Below are 25441 nucleotides of genomic sequence, written 5' to 3' on the forward strand. Positions count from 1 at the left end.
ATGCGTATGTTCAAAACGCATGAAGAAATTTTAAAACAAGGTTATGGTTCCACAGAGGACAAGTGTGTCTGATAACCGGTCTAATCCTGACCAAAGCCTAGGCAAAGGCTTGAGTGTCAGAGAGGTCTATGTCTGGAGATTGAGATAGCCCGCTTCCCAGTTGTCCACTTCCAATATGTGGATTGCTGAAATCATGCAATGATGGCTTTCTTCCCAAGTCAGAATGCGGACTACCTCTTTCACTGCCAAGGCTCTTTGAGTGTTGCCTTTGTGATTGATGTAAGCTACTGCAGTAACATTATCTAATTTAAACCTCAAAAATTACTCATAGAAAAGGTCTTTAATAAGGGCCAGCTCTGGAGAGCCCTGAAGTTTGTTCCAAACTCTCTGTGCTCTCTGGGAACCCCAAACTCAACCGGAACGATAGGCTGGCGTCCGTGGTGATCACCACCAAAGTTAAACGGTGAGAAGAGGCTCCATTAATAAGACATTGGCAATCAACCACCATGTTGGGGATTGCCTAGTTTTTAAAGGAGAGATCTGTTGATCTAAAGCACTGTTTCCCAAACCCAGTCCTAAGGACCCTTAACAGGCCACATATTCGTTATATCTTAACTAGAACACAGGTGAAATAATCAGTTCACCTGTGCTCTAGTTAAGATATAATAAATATGTGGCCTGTTAAGGGTCCTGAGGACTGGAGTTGGGAAACACTGCTCTAAAGGGACCAGAGTAATCACTCCCATAACTTCTTTTCTTCTGATGCCTCTGGCCTTTAAAAAAGGTCTTTAGGACTATGAGAAAGGGGTAATTGAAGACGGTGAGACCAAAAGCCTATGCGGTACCCCTGAGAAATTTTGTTCCATACTCAAGGCTCCTGATAGGACTTCTACCAAGCCTCCTAAAAAAGCTTAAATTTGCCCCCCACCAGAACTTTATCTGGATTGGGGTTGCACCTTTATGAAGATTTGGAGGAGAGATAAGGTTTTTTGGCTTGTTTGGACAAAGACCAAGAGGAACAAGGCTTCCACATGGACTTGGAGGTGTCTGAATTTGTATCCATTGAGGAGGAAGATCTTTTTGTCCTGTGGCAAGAAGGATCCTTTACATCTAGTTACTTTTGCAATAATAGCATCCAATCCAGGTCCAAACAAAATGTTTCCCTGAAAAGGAAGTGAAAGAAACATGCTTTTTGACACCATATGAGCAGACCATGACCTCATGCGAAAGTGGGAAGGATTAAAAGCTCTTCTAGTCAGAACAGTCATAGCAGCACTTTTGCATTTCAACAGCTGCATCAAAACTGTTTGAAGTCTTGACCAACCTCAAGAAATCCTAAATTCCTTCAAAGGAATCTTTTGGGAAATAAGGTAAAAAATGTCACACCAACGCATGCTACACTGACAGAAGGATGAAGCATAACGCCTGCCAGCTGGAAGGATCATCTCTGAAGGATTTCAAGTTTCTGTCTGTTGGATCCTTGAAAGAGGTACTGTCCTCTAAAGGAATGGTAGCCAAAGTGAAGACAGCAACAGCCCCCTTTGGAAAAGTCTACCATACCACCAATTTTTCAGAGGGAAAAAGAAACTTTTTTTTTTTTTTAATAACTTTTTATTGAGGAGTTGCACAATACAATTATCATACTTACATAGGAATATGCGATTAGTAAAAATACAGGCATTGTTTAGAAAACATTTTTACACCCTAGATAACTGTCCTCATTTTTGTCCCTATTAATAGTAATGTGGACCACTCTTGGGTCTTCAGTGTTATATAGCATAGGTATAGGGATTATGTAGAGGTACAACAAAAATAACAAATTATGCTTACCTGATACATTTTCTTTTCTTCTGACGGGAAGAGTCCACAGCTGCATTCATTACTTTTGGGAAATACAGAACCTGGCCACCAGGAGGAGGCAAAGACACCCCAGCCAAAGGTTTAAAAATACCTCCCCCACTTCCCCCTCATCCCCCAGTCATTCTGCCAAGGGAACAAGGAACATTAGGAGAAATATCATGTTGAAAAAAGGTGCCAGAGGAAAAAAAATTACCGCTGCCTCAGATAAAAACACGGGCGAAGCTGTGGACTCTTCCCGTCAGAAGAAATTTTTTTATCAGGTACGCATAATTTATGTTTTTCTTCCTAAACGGGAAGAGTCCACAGCTGCAATCATTACTTTTGAGAAAACAATACCCAAGCTAGAGGACACTGAATGCAAACAACGGGTGGGTACAAAAAGGCGGCCCCTTCGAAAGGCACAATAGCCTGAATTACCTGACACCCTTTAAAAATATAGACAACACGGGTGAAACCTGAAGCCAAGGTAACTGCACTTTAGTTACGCCGCCAGCAAAGCCGAACTATAGCCCACTCAGTCCCAGAGTCCGTCGAGCCCAAACAGCCTCCGAGGAATCAGCTCCGCGGGTCACGACTCCCATGAAGGTACCCGAACGAAAGACAAGGGCCACTATCTGCCCCCAAAAAGGAGAACAGATTCCCAGGAAAAATCCAAAGGATCCTTCCACATGGCTCAACAAACATAGAACAACCCAAGGTTGTATTACGATAGTAGCTCCCAGGGAGACAAACTCCCTAGAAACACAAGGACCGAATAAAAAAAGATCCATACACAGGGAAACACGTCCCAAAAAAGACTAGAGTGACACTCATATCCCTGATACAGACAAGATACTCCAGAAAAACAAGAGTTCCCTTTTGCCTTGTATCAAAATGAAACCTGCAGGCTAGGCCAGCAGCGACAGTGGCAATAGGATAACTATCCCAGCAGCTAGGAAGAAGAGCTCCAAGAGAACACCAAACCGACTGAACAGGAACTCTCAATGACCAACTTCCAGGTAGGAAAGCTGACTCAGTCAACATTACATAGATAACCGATCCCAGAGCTTCTCTCCAGGGTAATTGTACCAGCCCAAAGGCTAGTCAAAGACTGAAGACAAGAGTTCCAGACCTCCGGGAGAGGAAGGAAGGGTCAACGAGGAACAAAGCCCCCGGGTAGACCTCTGACCGCTACTACAAACGGCATTCTACCGTGATTCAGATAGGCATTGTGCACGGGTACGAGACCCCCTACACTGCTGTCTTCCCCAAAAAGGAACACTTCCCAAGGGAAGAGGGCCCTGAGACCCTCAACATCTATATATCAGAATCCAACATTTAGCAGGAGCCCCAACAGGGATCAAACCCTCAGCCTCCCGCTGCAGGAATGGTGGGACCAGTCACTACATCCCATCCCCCCTTCCAGGATTCTGAAAACACATGATGAATAGTACATAACCATAGCTGAAGATGAACTCTTGACCTACAGTTTTCAAGGAAACATAGTTTACCACTAAGTCCTCGTGGGACACAATCAAATACTAAGGTAACTCCGAACCAGGAGAACCCAATCCTCGCTCTAGAAGGGAAGGGAAGGAAGCAACGGAAAACACCCTACCATAGAGGTGAGACTCCTTGGCCATATCGCCAACCCAGTTGAAAGACACCTGTAGTCTACAGGAACATCAAATGCACCAGAAGATCAGTAGGTACCCGACAGGAAGACCTAGGGCCTAAGCCACAGGCAAATAGGCATCTCCCATGAAAAACAAAGCCCCACCCCCCTCAGAGAGGTACACAGGATCACAAACACCTAAGGTGATACTGAACCGTCCACACCCCTCTAGGGAGAGACATGGACCTAGGCCAGGGTCCTCGAAAAACGGAATCGATCTAAAGATCTAACTTCCAGAGGAACCATAAGTTGCCACATACGATTAGGAGCACACCATCTAAAGTCTGTAGACTTGGCGATCTAGCAACAGCCTCAAACCCAGGAGTCTGAAAGAGCTCCTGAACAGTTTTAGAATTCTGCACTCAGTGCACTTGGATCGCAAGGAAAATCTCGTAGACAAGCGATTACACGTGTTACACATACTGGCAGGGTAGCACCAACACCTGACGGTGAATGAGAACCCTTGCCCGCTATCCCAGAGAGTTAGACGTAAGGCACCCTCCATGAAGTCCCTAAGGGAACATCGAGGATAAATGGTCAACTACCTGACCCCAGAAGGGTGACCGTCTGTGACTGACCTCGACTCTTCACTGTTAAGCCCCAGGGCTAGAGTGGCAACAAGGACGCAGAAACACCCGAACGTCAAAGACCGTGGTCAGACCAAGGGTATAAGATGGAAGAGACAACAGTCAGAGATCCTTGTAGGATCGATCTTCCAAAAAGAAACCTCTTTAACAAGGTAAAAGCTGAAGCTCACCACTCCTCACAGAAGGCAGGGAACCCCTGCACACCAGCTATTAGATTAACGCAAGCAGAGGAAGAAGGAAGAAGAAGACGACATGCCCGCGCTTCCAGACCAGATGATCCACCCAAGGCGGGAAGGAAGGACAGGCTAAAAGAGTCAGCATCCGGAGAACGATTTGCGTCTTCACTCGAACACCAGACCACATAGGTCACTCATGTCTCCCAACTCCAAAGGAATGGAAATGACGGTTCTGAGTCCCCCGGGACCTGAAAGAACCATGATGGAATCTGCAAAAATAGATCCATATCCCAGGCGAGTAGCCCGAAAACAGCCAACCTTAGGTCAGCACTCATAACCCTCCATTCAGAGGGGTTGATTTAAACGGTAGGCCTCATACTTCAATAGGATCCGAGCCCGGAATCCATAGCAATAGGCCAAGTGACATTCAGAATCCGACAGGATTAATCAGCACCACGAGGGTGACATGAACCCAGGCAATAGCCAAAAAGAATCCAACCAGTACCAGCCTGGTATAAGGACACTCCAGAACTGCCCAAGGTCCAAGATATTTTGACACAAAGGATCCATAAATGAACTAGAAAACATAATTTTATTATTCATGAGCTTCAGAAAAGGAGACGTTAAGAAGATTGGCTTCATCCCCAAACGTCATATCCAATTTGCCATCCAGCATCTAAGGCCTCGGATCCCTTCGTCCACTAGGACTGGGATCCTCCAACATCGCCAAAACATGGCTTAAAAGAACATGAAGACGTGCCAGCCTATAACGAAAGGCAAAATCATCCCTCGCCAGATCAATGAAAGACCCTGGCCCAGAGGTTGGGGCCCCTGAAGCCTCAGAGGCCAACACTTCCCCAGAAGGCCGAACTGAATCAGGCGATCCCACACCCAACGGACCCTGGATAACAAAACACAGGCAATATCTTAGAAATATTTGACTTGGGAGATATAAATGAGCCAGTGCAATAGAAATGGCCAGGCGGAAGAGTGCCGTAACCTCTGGAGGAAACAAGCCAGAAGGGGTAAAGGCGATAGGGACACCTGCTTGCGTAGCCGAGAAAGGGTCTGGGGCAAGCGCCTCACGGGACATAGAAACTTCGGAGGCGGATGGCTCGACGCACTCTAAGCTACCTGATTCGGGGGAAGAGAGTACTCTAGAACAGCAATTGGAAAATAACTGATGGGCATTGATAACATGGGCCATTTCATATTCATCACAAGACACAATCTCCGTACCGGAGCATCCGTGTCCAACATATTAGAATTCTCCATAATCTTGGGATTACAAAAACTAACTGGCACCCTTTTTTTAAATATTATTTTATTTATATTGAGTGGTTCGATACAATAAACATAGAGGTCGATACCAATGAAAAACAGAAAAAAACAAACAAAAAAACACAAAGGCTTTTCATCGACCCCTACAAAAAGAAAATATATTTATACATTTTTGTATACAGAGATAGAAAGAAAACAACAAAAAAACTAACAATTACAAAAATTGTAATTTCATTTTATCCTTGAGTCATATGTATTTTCGACCACTCTTAATTTTAACTTCACAGACATAGTTGCTGAACTTTAAATTAGAAATTGTCGCGGGGATGATGGGGGGGGGGGGGAAACCTTAAAAAAAAAGGGGGGGGGAGGGAAGGGGGAACCCTTACTAGTCTATCTCAGGAATTACCATATCTCCAGCATTACAAGATCTGTATTCCTGAAAGGATAAATCAAGTGCTCTATCTAAGAGGGTGGGAAGGATTTAATAAATACTGACCACTTCCGGAAGAATTTCCTTACATCTTCTTCTCTGTTCGAATCTGTATCTATTTGTTCTAATATACATTGCTTCTTTTTACAGTTCTTAATTTCAGGTATAGTCGGTATCGCTTTCCCTTTCCATTTCTTAAAGAGTATGTACCTAGTTGCCAGGATAGCTAAATTATTTTACAATTTTCTTGTACTTGTTTTATTTCTGAGGATATTAAAAAAAGAGTATGTGCTCCAAACATATCCTGGCCCCTCACCTCTTATCTCTGTTTCAAGCCATAGATAATAACCTCAGATTCACACCAGATATGCTTTTAGCACACATAGCAGTTATATTAAAACCAGACAAACCACAGGAACAACCGGGTAGCTACAGACCTATCTCGCTACTAAATTCAGACAAAGATATTCAGTAAAATTATAGCAAATCGTATAAATACAGTACTGAATGAAATCATACACACCGACCAAGTGGGCTTCATGCCCGGTCGTGAAGCCCGCGACAACACAATACGAGCATTATTGTTATCTACACATGCAAAATCACATAATATACCGGCAGTGATAATGACGACGGATGCGGAAAAAGCGTTCGATAGGACAAACTGGCTTTTTCTCAAAAAATCATTAGAGAAGTTTGGCTTCGGACCCAAAATGATAGACAGAATTGGTAGCCTATATACATGTCCAGGAGCCAGAGTTAGGGTGAACGGCATGCTCTCAGACTCATTCCCCATACGAAACGGTACACGCCAAGGGTGCCCCCTCTCGCCCATCCTGTTTATACTGACAATGGAGGTATTCGCAGAGCACATACGCAATAATAAGGAAATAAAAGGTATCTCCATAGGACCCAACGAATTTAAAATCACTATGTATGCAGATGACATCCTCTTTTCAGTTACCTCCCCCAACAGTACCATTCCAAAGATACTTAACGAGATAGAGAAATTTGGCGCTTTCTCGAATTTCTCAGTTAACCAAACCAAGTCAGAAGTCTTAAACATTTCACTCAACACACCGGAATTTCGTAAATTGTCACGAGTTTGTCCCCTGCGTCTACAGTCAGAGTCAGTTAGATACTTAGGTGTTCATCTCTCCCCCTCTCCCTCCACCCTTTTCAAGAAAAATTATGAGTCCCTGCTTAACACAATATCCAGAGACCTTACCACATGGGCAACCAAAACACTTTCATGGTGGGGTAAGATACATTCCATTAAAATGACGATACTACCCAAGATTCTATACTTACTACAGGCCCTGCCAGTCCACCTTCCCACTTGGTTCTTGAATCGTATACAGAGACAGATAAACACCTACGTCTGGGGCAAGATTAGACCCAGAGTCAACAGGGCCACCTTATACAGACCCACGATTATGGGCGGGGTAGGCCTCCCCAAAATAGAGGAATATTATCGTGCTGTGACTCTCCAGAGGATATTAGATTGGCACGGCTCAACGAAACATAAAGCATGGGTCTCCATTGACTCCCACATCCTCCAGGTCCCTTTTGTGAGAGCATTATGCTGGGTTCCCCCTGATCTAAGACCAAAACAATGTGAGCACTTAGACATACACAAACACCTTTTCAAAGAATGGGAGAAAATAAAAACTCTATACCCTCACATCTCATCCATTAGATCTCCTCTGTTCCCAATAATTCTTAACACAGAGATGGTGGGGGGACTGGACAAGGGATTTAGACGATTTAGGGAATGGGGATACACAATACCATTAAGCAGGTTTTTAGAGAATGGGAAGTTAATGGACAGACACAGGTTAAACACTATTGCAGATGGCCGGTATACACACTGGCTTAAATACGCACAACTCCAGCATTTCCTACAGACGTCTCCACATAAGAAGGAGTTTCTCCGACCTTTGACGGCTTTTGAGAGATTGTGCGACAGAGAAACAGCAATACGCGGCTCTCTGTCTTTATCTCGTCGGCTCCTACTAGAACCTCAAAGCACCACACTTCCAAACTTTACTACAAGATGGGCTCATGACTTACACACTGACATAGACGAGGACTCCTGGCACACCATATTTCAAAGAACGAAAAAATCTTCCGTTTCTCCACAAATACTTGAAATGAATTATAAGATCCTATCTCGCTGGTATCTGACCCCGACTAGACTGAGCACCATTTACCCTGACTCCTCTCGAATGTGTTGGAGGGGATGTGGTGGACAGGGCAGTTTGTTGCACATATGGTGGGATTGCCCCATAATAACGGGTTTCTGGAAGGAATTGGAGGCATACTTTCAGAGATTGGTAGGAGAAGATTTCCGGCTAACACCTAGAATAGCATTACTAAATGACACTACCCACACCACATGTAAGTTGAGGAACCTTATAATACAAATAGGGTTAAACGGAGCTCGATCTCTAATAGCTAGAGCTTGGAAGACGTCATTGTCCCCAACCAAAGAGATGTGGCTGGAGAGGACATCCGAACTCATGTGTCTAGAGGAATACGGGTTCTTAAAACGGGGTAGGCTAACCTTCTTTCTAGACGCCAAATTTCTATGGGAAACTCTACATCTGTCATCCCTACACTCAACATAATAATTTTTAGTTCCACATGAGCGACGAGATCAATGACTAGGAAACAGACTTGCTTCTCCCCCTCCCCTTCCCTTCTGGCTCGTGGACCAGGGACGACCCTGAGGAGACACACCGATAATAGGTGAGTTAGCATAGCAGATAAGACTGGTATGTGCTCAATTGAGAGGGCTACCGGGGAGATTCCCAATGTATTATTTATCCAATATTCTACTTTATGCCATAACAATTTTACATTTGGGCAATTCCATATCATATGTACTAAGTTTGCTTCTAATAACGAACATTTAGGACATTTGTTAAAAACATAATTTATGCTTACCTGATAAATTTATTTCTCTTGTAGTGTAGTCAGTCCACGGGTCATCCATTACTTATGGAATATATCTCTTCCCCAACAGGAAGTTGCAAGAGGATCACCCAAGCAGAGCTGCAATATAGCTCCTCCCCTCACATGTCATATTCAGTCATTCGACCAAAACCAGACGAGAAAGGAGAAACCATAGGGTGCAGTGGTGACTGGAGTTTAATTAAAATTTAGATCTGCCTTAAAGACAGGGCGGGCCGTGGACTGACTACACTACAAGAGAAATAAATTTATCAGGTAAGCATAAATTATGTTTTCTCTTGTTAAGTGTAGTCAGTCCACGGGTCATCCATTACTTATGGAATACCAATACCAAAGCTAAAGTACACGGATGAAGGGAGGGACAAGGCAGGAACTTTAAACGGAAGGAACCACTGCCTGAAGCACCTTTCTCCCAAAAATAGCCTCCGAAGAAGCAAAAGTGCCAAATTTGTAAAATTTTGAAAAAGTGTGAAGTGAAGACCAAGTTGCAGCCTTGCAAATCTGTTCAACAGAGGCCTCATTTTTAAAGGCCCAGGTGGAAGCCACAGCTCTAGTAGAATGAGCTGTAATCCTTTCAGGAGGCTGCTGTCCAGCAGTCTCATAGGCTAAACGTATTATGCTACAAAGCCAAAAAGAGAGAGAGGTAGCCGAAGCCTTTTGACCTCTCCTCTGTCCAGAGTAAACGACAAACAGGGAAGAAGTTTGACGAAAATCTTTAGTTGCCTGCAAATAGAACTTCAGGGCACGGACTACGTCCAGATTATGCAAAAGTCGTTCCTTCTTTGAAGAAGGGTTAGGAAACAATGATGGAACAACAATCTCTTGATTGATATTCCTGTTAGTAACTACCTTAGGTAAGAACCCAGGTTTAGTACGCAGAACTACCTTGTCTGAATGAAAAATCAGATAAGGAGGATCACAATGTAAGGCAGATAACTCAGACTCTTTGAGCCGAGGAAATAGCCATCAAAAACAGAACTTTCCAGGATAACAGTTTGATATCAATGGAATGAAGGGGTTCAAATGGAACGCCTTGAAGAACGTTAAGAACTAAGTTTAAGCTCCACGGCGGAGCAACAGTCTTAAACACAGGCTTAATCCTAACTAAAGCCTGACAAAAAGCCTGAACGTCTGGAACTTCTGCCAGACGTTTGTGTAGAAGAATAGACAGAGCAGAAATCTGTCCCTTTAACGAACTAGCAGATAAGCCCTTTTCTAAACCCTCTTGTAGAAAAGACAATATCCAAGGAATCCTAACCTTACTCCATGAGTAACTCTTAGATTCGCACCAATATAAATATTTACGCCATATCTTATGGTAAATTCTTCTGGTAACAGGTTTCCTAGCCTGTATTAAGGTATCAATAACCGACTCCGAGAAGCCACGCTTTGATAGAATCAAGCGTTCAATCTCCATGCAGTCAGCCTCAGAGAAATTAGATTTGGATGGTTGAAAGGACCCTGAATTAGAAGGTCCTGTCTCAGAGGCAGAGACCATGGTGGACAGGACGACATGTCCACTAGGTCTGCATACCAGGTCCTGCGTGGCCACGCAGGCGCCATCAGAATCACCGATGCTCTCTCCTGTTTGATCTTGGCAATCAATCGAGGAAGCAGCGGAAATGGTGGAAACACATAAGCCATGTTGAAGACCCAAGGGGCTGTCAGAGCATCTATCAGCACCGCTCCCGGGTCCCTGGACCTGGATCCGTAACAAGGAAGCTTGGCGTTCTGGCGAGACGCCATGAGATCCAGATCTGGTTTGCCCCAACGATGAATCAGTTGAGCGAAGACCTCCGGATGAAGTTCCCACTCCCCCGGATGAAAAGTCTGGCGACTTAGAAAATCCGCCTCCCAGTTCTCCACGCCTGGGATGTAAATCGCTGACAGGTGGCAAGAGTGAGACTCAGCCCAGCGAATTATCTTTGAGACTTCCAACATCGCTAGGGAATTTCTGGTTCCCCCTTGATGGTTGATGTAAGCCACAGTCGTGATGTTGTCCGACTGAAATCTGATGAACCTCAGTGTTGCTAACTGAGGCCAAGCTAGAAGAGCATTGAATATTGCTCTTAACTCCAGAATATTTATTGGGAGGAGTTTCTCCTCCTGAGTCCATAATCCCTGAGCCTTCAGGGAATTCCAGACTGCGCCCCAACCTAGGCTGGCGTCTGTCGTTACAATCGTCCAATCTAGCCTGCGAAAGGTCATCCCCTTGGACAGATGGGGCCGAGAAAGCCACCAAAGAAGAGAATCTCTGGTCTCTTGATCCAGATTTAGCAGGGGGGACAAATCTGAGTAATCCCCATTCCACTGACTTAGCATGCTGCAGCGGTCTGAGATGCAGGCGCGCAAATGGTACTATGTCCATTGCCGCTACCATTAAGCCGATTACTTCCATGCACTGAGCTACTGACGGGTGTGGAATGGAATGAAGGACACGGCAAGCATTTAGAAGTTTTGATAACCTGGCCTCCGTCAGGTAAATTTTCATCTCTACAGAATCTATAAGAGTCCCTAGGAAGGGAACCTTTGTAAGTGGTAATAGAGAACTCTTTCCCACGTTCACCTTCCACCCATGCGACCTCAGAAATGCCAGATCTATCTCTGTATGAGATTTGGCAGTTTCAAAACTTGACGCTTGTATCAGAATGTCGTCTAGGTATGGAGTCACCGCTATGCCTCGCGGTCTTAGTACCGCCAGAAGTGAGCCCAGAACCTTTGTAAAGATTCTTGGAGCCGTAGCTAATCCGAAGGGAAGAGCTACAAACTGGTAATGCCTGTCTAGGAAGGCAAATCTTAGGTACCGATAATGATCCTTGTGAATCGGTATGTGAAGGTAGGCATCCTTTAGGTCCACTGTGGTCATGTACTGACCCTCTTGGATCATGGGAAGGATGGTCCGAATAGTTTTCATTTTGAATGATGGAACTCTTAGAAATTTGTTTAGGATTTTTAAGTCCAAGATTGGTCTGAAGGTTCCCTCTTTCTTGGGAACCACAAATAGATTTGAATAGAATCCTTGCCCGTGTTCCGTCCGTGGAACTGGGTGGATCACCCCCATTAGTAAGAGGTCTTGTACACAGCGTAGAAACGCCTCTTTCTTTATTTGGTTTGCTGATAACCTTGAAAGATGAAATCTCCCTTGTGGAGGAGAAGTTTTGAAGTCCAGGAGATATCCCTGAGATATGAAGTCTGCGAAGAGAGAAAGTCTGCCCCCCACTAGATCCGTTTCCGGATAGGGGGCCCTCTCTTCATGCTGTCTTAGGGGCAGCAGCAGGTTTCTTGGCCTGCTTGCCCTTGTTCCAGGACTGGTTAGCTTTCCAGCCCTGTCTGTAACGCGCAACAGCTCCTTCCTGTTTTGGAGCGGAGGAAGTTGATGCTGCTCCTGCCTTGAAGTTACGAAAGGCACGAAAATTAGACTGTTTGGACTTTGATTTGGCCCTGTCCTGAGGTAGAGCATGGCCCTTACCTCCCGTAATGTCAGCTATAATTTCTTTCAAGCCGGGCCCGAATAAGGTCTGCCCTTTGAAAGGAATATTAAGCAATTTAGATTTAGAAGTCACGTCAGCTGACCAGGATTTAAGCCATAGCGCTCTGCGTGCTTGGATGGCGAATCCGGAGTTCTTAGCCGTAAGTTTGGTTAAATGTACGACGGCATAAGAAACAAATGCGTTAGCTAGCTTAAGTGCTTTAAGCTTGTTCATAATTTCATCCAATGGAGCTGTGCGAATGGCCTCTTCCAGAGACTCAAACCAGAATGCCGCCGCAGCAGTGACAGGCGCAATGCATGCAAGGGGCTGTAGGATAAAACCTTGTTGAACAAACATTTTCTTAAGGTAACCTTCTAATTTTTTATCCATTGGATCTGAAAAGGCACAACTATCCTCCACCGGGATAGTGGTACGCTTAGCTAAAGTAGAAACTGCTCCCTCCACCTTAGGGACCGTCTGCCATAAGTCTCGTGTGGTGGCGTCTATAGGAAACATTTTCCTAAATATGGGAGGAGGGGAAAAAGGCACACCAGGTCTATCCCACTCCTTGCTAATAATCTCTGTAAGCCTTTTAGGTATAGGAAACATGTCAGTACACACCGGTACCGCATAGTATCTATCCAACCTACATAATTTTTCTGGAATTGCAACCGTGTTACAATCATTCAGAGCCGCTAATACCTCCCCTAGCAATATGCGGAGGTTCTCAAGCTTAAATTTAAAATTAGAAATCTCTGAATCCAGTCTCCCTGGATCAGATCCGTCACCCACAGAATGAAGCTCTCCGTCTTCATGTTCTGCAAACTGTGACGCAGAGTTTAAACAGACTAGCAATGAGACTAGCAAGCTTGGAAATACTTTTCTAAATAAATTTACAAGCAATATAAAAAACGCTACTGTGCCTTTAAGAAGCACAAAAAGCTGTCACAGTTGAAATAACAATGAACCAAATTAGTTATATCAACCAATTTTTCACAGTAGATGTATTAAGTTAGCAAAGGATTGCACCCACCAGCAAATGGATGATTAACCCCTTAATACCCAAAAACGGATAACAATTTAATAATTAACGTTTTTATCACAGTCAAAACACACTGTCACAGGTCTGCTGTGACTGATTACCTCCCTCAAAATGAATTTTGGCGACCCCTGAGCTTTCTAGAGACGTCCTGGATCATGGAGGATGAAGTAGGCAGATTGTGACTGAATTTTTACTGCGCAAAAAAGCGCTAAAATAGGCCCCTCCCACTCATATTACAACAGTGGGGAAGCTCAGTTAACTGTTTCTATGCAGAAAACAAAGATAGCCATGTGGTAAAAATCATGCCCCAATAAGTTTTATCACCAAGTACCTCACAAAAAACGACTAATATGCCAGTAAACGTTTTGAACATACATTTTAAAAGTAATGAAGTGTTATTAATAAGCCTGCTACCAGTCGCTTTTACTGCAGTTAAGGCTCATACATTACTTCAGTATTAACAGTATTTTCAGAGTCAATTCCATTCCTTAGAAAAATACATTCAGTGTACACACACTCATCTGCCTAATACCAGTCGCTATCACTGCATTTAAGGCTGAACTTACGTTACATTGGTATCAGCAGTATTTTCTCAGTCAATTCCATTCCTCAGAAAAATAATTTACTGCACATACCTCGTTTGCAGGGGGCCCTGCATGCTATTCCCCTTTTCTGAAGTTACCTCACTCCTCAGATGAGAACAGCCAGTGGATCTTAGTTACGTCTGCTAAGATCATAGAAAACGCAGGCAGATTCTTCTTCTAATGCTGCCTGAGAACAAACAGCACACTCCGGTGCCATTTAAAATAACAAACTTTTGATTGAAGAAATAAACTAAGTTAAAAAACACCACAGACCTCTCACAACGACCTATCTTTAGTTAGGTTGCAAGAGAATGACTGAATATGACATGTGAGAGGAGGAGCTATATAGCAGCTCTGCTTGGGTGATCCTCTTGCAACTTCCTGTTGGGGAAGAGATATATTCCATAAGTAATGGATGACCTGTGGACTGACTACACTTAACAAGAGAAATTAAGGTTTCCATACCTATTTCCTTTAGCGGGAGTGTAATAAGTCCTATATAATAATTTGATGTGTGATTCTCTCCATGTAGAAGAAAGAGTAGTTAGCAAAACCCTAGATATGGCACCCTTTTAACACCCCCAATGGCTGGGGCACTCACCACCTCCTGTGAACCAGACAACACACGAGCAAGACTCTCTCTGTCACACACAGTCAATATACGGAAGTGAGAAACAACGCAACCACACCCGTCACATGGTACACCGTGCCAGTCACAGAAAAGGGCCATTATGTTCCGTAAAAGTCGTGAGCCTAGGTATTGCTACACATTTGCAGATAAAACCATATAACAAACATGATTAAAGTCCCCAGTGTTCAATAACCCCCTTCAGGAGATATTAACCAATGATTCCTTATTAAGATAACAGGAGTCCCACTGGGACCCTACCTTGGTTCATTAACATAACATTTACATACCAAAATAAAATGAAACGATCTGACCGGAATCTACGCCGTGGAACAGGAACACGGCCCTTCAAGTGTGACAGATAGTAGCCTCGTTTCTGACATGGACTTGAGTGAATAAAGTAGGCAACGAAACTCGTCAACGCTGATTACCAAGGAGCTGTTAATATGAGTCGGGATGGGTTTGCAGGAAAACTCTCCCTGTATCTCTGGACTCTAACTTTCATCCATGCTCTCACTGAGAGGCTGATAGGATTACTTAAAACTCCAGTCCCATTGTGAAGAGTACTACCATCCATAAGAGACTATCTCGAACATCTGACACTTCTCTGCCAACCTCCTGTGACAAAAGCCGAAGAATGACTGGGGATGAGGGAAGTGGGGGAAGTATTTAAGCCTTTGGCTGGGGTGTCTTTGCCTCCTCCTGGTGGCCATGTTCTGTATTTCCCAAAAGTAATGAATGCAGCTGTTGACTCTTCCCGTTTAAGAAGAAAACAGAGTTTTTTTAACTCAAATATTATGAAATATACTGATTAGAAGCCAAAACTAAACCTTCCGATATCAGTTTGAAAGCTAGAGTAAGCTGCATCCTGCTTGGGCCTATTTCTTGTGAAATATTAAGAGTACAGGTAGCCCTCAGTTTACGCCGGGGTTAGGTTCCAGAAGGAATGGTTGTAAATTGAAACCGTTGTAAATTGAAACCCAGTTTATAATGTAAGTCAATGGGAAGTGAGGGAGATAGGTTCCAGGCCCCTCTCAAAATTGTCATAAATAACACCTAATACATTATTTTTAAAGCTTTGAAATTAAGACTTTAAATGCTAAACAGCATTATAAACCTAATAAAATAATCACACAACACAGAATATATAATTAAACTAAGTTAAATGAACAAAAACATTTGCTAAACAGCATTATAAACCTAATAAAATAATCACACAACACAAACTTCACTTGCATTTTTCTGCTAACAGTTCTTTCTACGCATTCCAATCTGGACTGATTTATAGACAGGAAGATCTTGTTCCTTTCAAATCTGCTCGATAGCTCAGGTCTGGTTAAACCGATTAATTTCAGCTTGCTTGGCTTTGCTGCAACACAAGCGGACAGCTCCACCTACTGGCTATTTTAATAAATGCACTGCTTCTTAATGCTTTTCAATAGCAGTCACATGACTGGAAAAAAAGGTTGTTATTCTGAAACGGTGTAAATTGAATCGTTGTAAAACGAGGGCCACCTGTATAAGGAAGTGCCCTATAGAAAGCATTAAACAGAATGGGTGAGTTCTTGGGGTATAAACAACTATTTTGAACAATTATGAAGAACAGTTTTATATTATAGTTACCAGTTTACTGAGATATCAGTTAAGAGATATCTTACATATCGTATATTGTTTTTTCTCTCCTGCAGCACCGGCTGCTAGCCGCAAGTTAGGAACCAACATTAAATTAATTCTACATACAAAAGTGCTGGCAGTGTCTTGCTGTTATTGTCAATGTCCCCATAGTGTGGCGAGAAATAGTTTCAAAATCGTAATACTTTATCAACCCCAGGGTATAGTTTATAAGAAAGGAAGAGTCTTTATGTAAATATGGAAATCTCTTTGTGTGAGATTAATGAGATGGCTCATGGATAAGGGGGATCGCGATGCAGCTTCTTTAAATGCCCCTCCTGGAATACCCGCTAGATAACTGTTACCATGCGGACTATGGGAGGCCTCAATCCAGTAGCAGTTCACCTTATAGGTATCAAAGCGATGACTGTGGACAAGAAGTATGCCTGCTTTAAGTTGTGTCCTCCTGGGAGCCCCCCACAAGGCTACATTTAGTGTCAAGTGTTCTGTCTGCAGAGATGGGAGACCAGGCAGATGGGACATTGAGCTCTTATCTTGAGCCAGTAATGCAACATTTGGAGTTTGTTTTTAACTTTTTAGGGGAGACGTCCCAGTGATTTCAGACATAATGTGATTATTGAATATTTTATTGAAACAGTTATTAAATATTTCATAATACTACTATTTACTCCAATATTGTATCTATCCTTTTAATATATCTGGCATACATATTATTCTGCATATATTGAGCTTATCTAGCAGTGACTCTTTTATTGATACAAAAGATTAAAAGCTCTGTTATTTTGGGTGTTTTTACCCCTCCTAGTGGAGTGGTCTTTGATCCCACGTGATGGCTCATGGACTCTCACCATCTTATGAAAGAAAAGTATACGCATATTATTCTCATGTTAATTTATACTTTGAATACATCATCCTATCTAGCATTTCTTAGTATTCAGTGTCTCTTTATTGTTGTTACTGCCTCGCAGTACATTTCTTTTAAACCATGTAAAGATTTCTAAATATTGAATTTGCTAATACACATAAAACAGACATTTATTATATTTATTGTGTCTTAAATAAAGCATTTAAAATCATAAATTATGCTTACCTGATAATTTCATTTCCATCTGTGGGAGAAGAGTCCACTGCTTCATTCATTACTTGTGGGAATTAAGAACCTGGCCACCAGGAGGAGGCAGACACCCCAGCCAAAGGCTTAAATAGCTCCCCCCCACTCCCCTCATCCCCTAGTCATTCTGCCAAGGGAACAAGGAACAGTAGGAAAAAAATCAGGGTATAAATGGTGCTAGAAGAATAATATTAAATTTAGGTCTGCCCCCCGGAGAAACGTGCAGGAGCAGTGGACTCTCCTCCCACAGATGGAAATGAAATGATCAGGTAAGCATAATTTATGTTTTCCATCTTAATGGGAGGAGAGTCCATTGCTTCATTTATTACTTGTGGGAACAAATAGCCAAGCTCTAGAGTACACTGAATGAAGAAAACGGGAGGGTAAAAGGAGGCGGACCCTATACTGAGGCACCACAGCCTACAGAACCTTTCCCAAAAACTGCTTCCGCCGAAACAAAAACATCAAATTTGTAAAATGTGCAAAAGAATGTAAAGAGGAACAAGTAGCCGCCTTACAAAACTGCTCCATAGAAGCCTAGTTCTTAAAGGCCCAAGAAGAGACCACAGCTCTAGTTGAATGAGACGTAATCCTCAGAGTTGGCTTATGTCCCGCTGTCTCATGCGAAATGAAGGACACTCCTTAGCCAAAAAGATAAGGAAGTCGAAGAGGCCCTCTAAACCCCACGCTTCCCGGAAAGAGAACAAACGGAGAAAGAAGTTTGTCTAAATTTCTACGTGGCCTGAAGATAGGACTTCACGGCACAAACCACATCCAGAATTACGTTGAAAGGAAGCATTGACACAACCTTAGGAAGAAAACATAACTTGGTTTGAAGAACAACCTTTTTAGCATAGAAAGCCAGATAAGGAGGGACGCATTGCAAGGCAGTAATCACAGATACTCTGCGCGCAGAGCAATAGCCCATAGAAAAGGAACCTTCCAAGACAATAGTTTAATGTCTACTTCATGCATAGACTCAAACGGAGCCTGTGCAAAACCTAAACAACAAGATTCAAACTTCAAGGAGGAGCAATATATCTAAACACAGGTCTGATCCTAACAGAGCGTTAACAAGTGACTGCACATCAGGAAGCTCATTTTGTGAACCTCTTGTGCAGTAACACAGAGAGGGACGAAATCTGCCCCCTTAGGGGACATGCAGAAAAGCCCTTACTCCAGTTCATCCTGGAGAACAGAATAAGTAGGTCCTCCACACCTTATGACAGATGCGACGAGAAACCAGCTACAAGCTTAAATGAGAGTAAAAATAACACTCTCAGAAACCCCTCTCTTGGCTAGGACTAAGCGTTCAATCTCCACGCAGTTAGCCTCAGAGATCTAGACATGAACAAAGAGACCTTGGTCAGCAGATCCCTGCGAAAAGGCAACTTCTACAGAGGAGATAACGACATCCCCACTAGTCCACGAACCATATACTTTGCGGCCAAGACAGAACAATCAGTATCACTGATGCCTGCTTGATTCGAGCCTCTAAACTAGGAAGTAGGGGTAATGGCCGTAAAAGATAAAATTAGATTGAACCTCCAAGGCCCAACTAATGCATCCGTTAGCTCCGCCTGAAGATCCCTGTACCTTGACCCATATCTGGGTAACTTGGTAATGAGACATCATAAGATCTTCCTCTTGCAAATTTCCCGCAAACACTCGGGATGGAGAGACCAATCCCACGGATTAAAGTATTGTCTACTGAGGAAATACGCTTCCCAGTTGTCCAAACCCGGAATGTGGTTTGCTGACAGCAAACAAATGTGGGTCTCCACCCACTCCAGAATCCGAGAAACTTCCCTCATAGCTAAGGAGCTACTCGTTTCCCCCTGATGGTTGATGTAAGCCACCGAGGATATATAATCTGATTGGAAACTGAAAAACTGGGATGAACCCAGCAGAAGCCAAACCTTCAGAACATTGTATATTGCCCGAAGATCCCAAATGCGATCAGGAAGGAGCTTTTCCTCCTATAGGCCCTGTGCCTTCCTGGCACCCCATCCTGACAGACTTGCAAACGTAGTCACAATCACCCAGGATGGTCTTGAGATGGACATCCCTTGTACAAGGATTTCGAACAAAAACACCAAGAGAGCAATTCTCTCGATCGGTTGTACAGAGAAATCTGTTGAGACAGATTCGAATGATTGCCGTTCCACTGCTTCAGCATGCACAGTTGCAACAGTCTGAGGTGAAACCTGGCAAAGGAAATGCTGTCCATGTTGGACACCATGAGACCAAATCACCTCCATACACCGAGCCACAGATGGCCTTAAAGAGTCAAGACATGTCGAGCAACGTCTCTGGTCTGTTAGAAATGTTCTCATGTCCATGGAGACTATTATAGTACCCGAGAATTCTATGCTGGTACTTGATACAAGAGAACTCTCTCTAGATTTATCTTCCATCCATGGGATTGAAGAAGACAAAAGAAAGATTCCGAATAGTCCACTCTCCGAAAAACTTCTTGGAGAATGCAGCGCTAGCTGAGAATCAAACTCGGGTCAACTACTTGGAGGCAGTTATGCTCACCACAATACCAGCTAGACCAAACAGAAGATCAATAAACTGGAAATGCTGATCTAGGAACGCAAACCTTAGGTACTGGAAGTGGTCCTTGAGGATTGGTACGTGAAGGGAGCATACTTTAGATCTATCGTGGTCATGAACTGCCCTTCTCAAAACGAGGGGAAGAATGGACCAATTGTCTCCCTCTTGAACGAGGGGACATTTAAAAACTTGTTTAAGCACTACAGGTCCAAATCAGATGGAAAGTTCCCTCCTTCTTTGGAACCACGAAATAGTTTGAATAGTATCCCAAACCTCTCACAGTGATAGACACCGGGACAATAACTCCTAAGAGGACAGATCCCGTACGCACCCCAGAAAGGCTTCCCTCATTTCTGGTCAGCTGAGACTTGAAACCTATCTTGTAACCCTGAGCTATGACCTCCAGGATCCATGGATCCTGCACGTCCCTGAACCAAGCGACTGAAAAGAGCGACAGTATGCCCCCTACACGATCCAGAAGAGGACCACCCATTCATGCCGACAGACTCGGCAGGCTTCTTGCTCTGCTTGGATTTATTCCAGGACTGAGCCGGCTTCCAAGAGCTCTTGGTTTGCTCAGGCTTAGCGGAGGACTGTTGACATGGGCTTTATCAAAATGAAAAGAACGAAAATTGTCCCTTAGACTCATTCATATTCTGTTGCAGTAGAAGGGCCTTTGCCCCCTGTGACCGTGGAGATGATTGAGTCCAGGTCTGGATTAAACAAAATCATTCCCTTAAAGGGGAGGGAAAGAAGTCTAGACTTAGAAGTCATATCCACAGACCATGACTTCAGCCAGAGCCCGACGGGCCTGAACAGAAAAAACTGAAGTCTTAGCATTTAGGCGAATAATCTGCCTAATAAAATCACAGATAAAAGAATTAGCAACCCTCAATGCCGTAAATATTTCCTGAGTAACATCCAGGGAACCTCTCCACCCACGATCAATCCTTTAAGGAGTCATACCAGAAGGTAGTTTTTCCAGCAAATGCGGCAACGGTCGCCTCCGGTTGAAACAAATATCCCGAATGTTGAAACAACTTTCTTAACAGAGTTACCATCCTTTATCCATGGGCTCTTAAAACGAAGAGCTATCCTCAAACGGGATAGTAATATGTTAGCAAGGGTGAAGATAGCGTCATCCCCTTTAGGGACGGAACCTCACAACTGCATTGAGAGTCCAAGACCGGGAACGATTTGTTAAAAGGAGAAGAGAGGAACAATCCAGTCCCATTTATTCTTACTAATGTTCGCCATCTAAGAGGAGCAGGGGAGGATAAGATACCACCCTGTCCTCAAACTCTATCCAATTTAGGAATCAAAGGTTCCTCAGGCAATTTGGCCTCTGGAACCACTGAATTCGCCAAAAAACTTCCTTTAGAAGAAAGCGCAAGTTCCTAAATCTAAAGTCTGGTTCCTCCGCATCCAGAGGTTTAGAGGCAGCAGACTCCGACCCAGAATGTTCATACTCTGAAGTCTCAGAAAGAACTTCATCCTCTGATAACCCTATCAGTTAAATCCAATACATTATCTGATGTACTCTGGGAAGGAGTGCAATATGTAACTTTTCGTTTGCGCTTAGCAGGGCGAGGTAAAGCATTAAAGGACGCAGACACCACCGTCTGAGCTGTGCAGTAACATCTGGTGAAAAAATAGCTCCCTCCAGATGGAGGATCAGTAATGCAATAGGAAACTGCATGTGTAGAGAGATAAGCATGTAGAGTACGCACCTCACTGGACGACAGCTCCTCAGAGGTGGACGGCTCAGTGTTATCAAACATGTTTGATATTATCACATTATCAAGGCATATGGAACATAATTGAGGGGATGTAATAAGGCCTCCTAACAATATAAACAGGAATTACTCTTTAGGAATAGAGGGAGTGCCCTCTAAGAAACAGAATCCTCCATCGCTAGTGCAATAACCGGAGAACTATAGCAATAAAACAATATTTATTCAAAAACGCTGCACCTTTATATCCCAATGGCTGGGGCACTCCCCACCTCCCATGACCCAGACAGTACAGAGAGTTAGAACTCCTCTCTGATAGACACCCGGTCAGGAAAGAGGGAAATAATCATATGGTGCACAATGCAGGACCATCCCTACTAGGAGAAAAAGTGAAAATTAAACCTGTATATTCCATAACAGCCTATGAGCCCATAACATCTCACACATAAAAGCAGCATAAAATCAAATAAACATATAAGATTATTCCCCCCTATTCAATAATCCCCCTCAGGAGATATAAACCCTTGACTCTATACAGAGTCACACTGTGACCCTGTCTTCTAGCGTTATACATGTATAAAAAATGAAAGAATCTACGCCGTGGAACAGGAACACGGCCTTTCAAGTGTGATAGGTTAGTAGCATCGCTCCTGACATGGAATTGAGAGCAGAAAGCAGGCAGCCAAACTCGCCAACGCTGATTGCTAAAGGAGCTGTTAATATGAGTCAGGATGGTTTCCAGAAGAACTCCCCCTGCATCTCCGGACTCTAACTTTCACCCATGCTCTTACTGAGAGGCTGGCAGGACTACTTAAAACTCCAGTCCCATTGCGAAGAGTACTACCCTCCATAAGAGACTACTCTGAATCTTCCAACACTTCTCTGCCAACCTCCTGTGACGAAAGGCAAAGAATGACTGGGGATGAGGGACGTGGGGGAGGTATTTAAGCCTTTGGCTGGGGTGTCTTTGCCTCCTCCTGGTGGCCAGGTTCTTATTTCCCACAAGTAATGAATGAAGCAGTGGACTCTCCTCTTATTTAGATGGAAAATGTATTTGTATTTTATATCTGTAAGGAGTGTAACAGTCCAACAATAAAGCAGTGGGGTTCAATCTAATGAGAAATCAGTTATAAATGATTAGCTCTGGTCTCCTTTATTTTGTTACCTAAAACACTACTTTAAGTCTTAAGCCAGGTGCATAAACATTTACATAATCCAAACGTTAAGAAATATCAACAAGAGATAGATATGAAGAAAAAAAAAAAAAAAAAAAAAACTTACCAGAGAGTACAAACTGGTACACTCCTTGAGTAGACTTTATAGCCTCATCATTAATAGACTTTTCAATAATTTTAAAGGTCTCGCCCACTTGACTAGTAGCCTCTGCAGCAGGCTGTGCTTTTCCATCCTTGAAGGTAGCAGAGGCACCTTTATAAATAAAAACAAATAAAAAGCTTCATAATTATACTACTCAATGTGTCACAGTCAGGTAAATTTGCATTGAGGTCTCAAAACATTGTGCACCAGGACAGAACTTTCATACTCAAACCAATCATTTCCCAAACTGCTAACTATTATAGCTATCCCAGCAATAGTGTAATCTCACAGATCTAATACTGATCTGTTTATGGAAAAAAAAGCATAACACTATAAAGAATGTTGAGTTATAGCATAAAAAACATAATTTATGCTTACCTGATAAATTTATTTCTCTTGTAGTGTATCCAGTCCACGGATCATCCATTACTTGTGGGATATTCTCCTTCCCAACAGGAAGTTGCAAGAGGATCACTCACAGCAGAGCTGCTATATAGCTCCTCCCCTCACTGCCATATCCAGTCATTCGACCGAAACAAGCCGAGAAAGGAGAAACCATAGGGTGCAGTGGTGACTGAAGTTTAATTAAATTTAGACCTGCCTTAAAAGGACAGGGCGGGCCGTGGACTGGATACACTACAAGAGAAATACATTTATCAGGTAAGCATAAATTATGTTTTCTCTTGTTAAGTGTATCCAGTCCACGGATCATCCATTACTTGTGGGATACCAATACCAAAGTTAAAGTACACGGATGATGGGAGGGACAAGGCAGGAACTTAAATGGAAGGAATCACTGCCTGTAGAACCTTTCTCCCAAAAACAGCCTCCGAAGAAGCAAAAGTATCAAATTTGTAAAATTTGGAAAAAGTATGAAGCGAAGACCAAGTCTTGCAAATCTGTTCAACAGAGGCCTCATTTTTAAAGGCCCAGGTGGAAGCCACAGCTCTAGTGGAATGAGCTGTAATCCTTTCAGGAGGCTGCTGTCCAGCAGTCTCATAAGCTAAACAGATTATACTCCGAAGCCAAAAAGAAAGAGAGGTTGCCGAGGCCTTTTGACCTCTCCTCTGTCCAGAGTAAACGACAAACAGGTTATATGTTTGGCGAAAATCTTTAGTAGCCTGTAAGTAAAACTTCAAGGCACGGACTACATCTAGATTATGCAAAAGACGTTCCTTCTTTGAAGAAGGATTAGGACATAATGATGGAACAACAATCTCTAGATTGATATTCTTGTTAGAAACCACCTTAGGTAAAAACCCAGGCACAGAACAACTTTATCTGAATGAAAAATCAGATAAGGAGAATCACAATGTAAGGCAGATAACTCCGAGACTCTTCGAGCCGAGGAAATAGCCATCAGAAAAAGAACTTTCCATGATAGAAGTTTGATATCAATAGAATGAAGGGGTTCAAACGGAACCCCTTGAAGAACTTTAAGAACCAAGTTTAAGCTCCATGGAGGAGCAACAGGTTTAAACACAGGCTTAATTCTAACTAAAGCCTGACAAAATGCCTGAACGTCTGGAACTTCTGCCAGACGTTTGTGTAAAAGAATAGACAGAGCAGAAATCTGTCCCTTTAAAGAACTAGCTGATAATCCTTTGTCCAAACCCTCTTGGAGAAAAGACAATATCCTAGTAATCCTAACCCTACTCCATGAGAAATTCTTGGATTCACACCAATGAAGATATTTACGCCATATCTTGTGGTAAATTTTCCTGGTGACAGGCTTTCGTGCCTGTATTAAGGTATCAATTACTGACTCGGAGAAGCCACGCTTTGATAGGATCAAGCATTCAATCTCCATGCAGTCAGTCTCAGAGAAAGTAGATTCGGATGATTGAAAGGACCTTGTATTAGAAGGTCTTGTCTCAGAGGCAGAGTCCATGGTGGAAAGGATGACATGTCCACTAGGTCTGCATACCAGGTCCTGCGTGGCCACGCAGGCGCTATCAATATCACCGATGCCCTCTCCTGTTTGATTTTGGCAATCAGACGAGGGAGCAGAGGAAACGGTGGAAACACATAAGCCAGGTTGAAGAGCCAAGGCGCTGCTAGAGCATCTATCAGTGCCGCTTCTGGGTCCCTGGACCTGGATCCGTAACAAGGAAGCTTGGCGTTCTGGCGAGACGCCATGAGATCCAATTCTGGTTTGCCTCAACGGAGAACCAATTGAGCAAACACCTCCAGATGGAGTTCAAAAGTCTGACGACTTAGAAAATCCGCCTCCCAGTTCTCTACACCTGGGATATGGATCGCTGACAGGTGGCAAGAGGGAGTCTCTGCCCAGTGAATTCTCTTGAAGACTTCTGACATCGCTAGGGAACTCCTGGTTCCCCCTTGATGGTTGATGTAAGCCACAGTCGTGATGTTGTCCGACTGAAATCTGATGAAC

General features: G+C 43.3%; 1 protein-coding gene across 2 annotated transcripts in view; it reads right to left on the minus strand.

Moving 5' to 3' along the window:
* Positions 1 to 25441, minus strand: part of HSDL2 (hydroxysteroid dehydrogenase like 2) — a 223188-nt gene that overhangs the window by 24672 nt on the left and 173075 nt on the right. For both annotated transcript variants that reach the window (XM_053702684.1, XM_053702685.1), the window contains exon 10: positions 23008 to 23154. In XM_053702684.1, coding sequence (XP_053558659.1) covers positions 23008 to 23154 — 147 coding nt within the window. The remainder of the gene's footprint in view (positions 1 to 23007; positions 23155 to 25441) is intronic.

Source organism: Bombina bombina, chromosome 2 (genome assembly GCF_027579735.1).
Source record: "Bombina bombina isolate aBomBom1 chromosome 2, aBomBom1.pri, whole genome shotgun sequence".
NCBI lineage: Eukaryota > Metazoa > Chordata > Amphibia > Anura > Bombinatoridae > Bombina > Bombina bombina.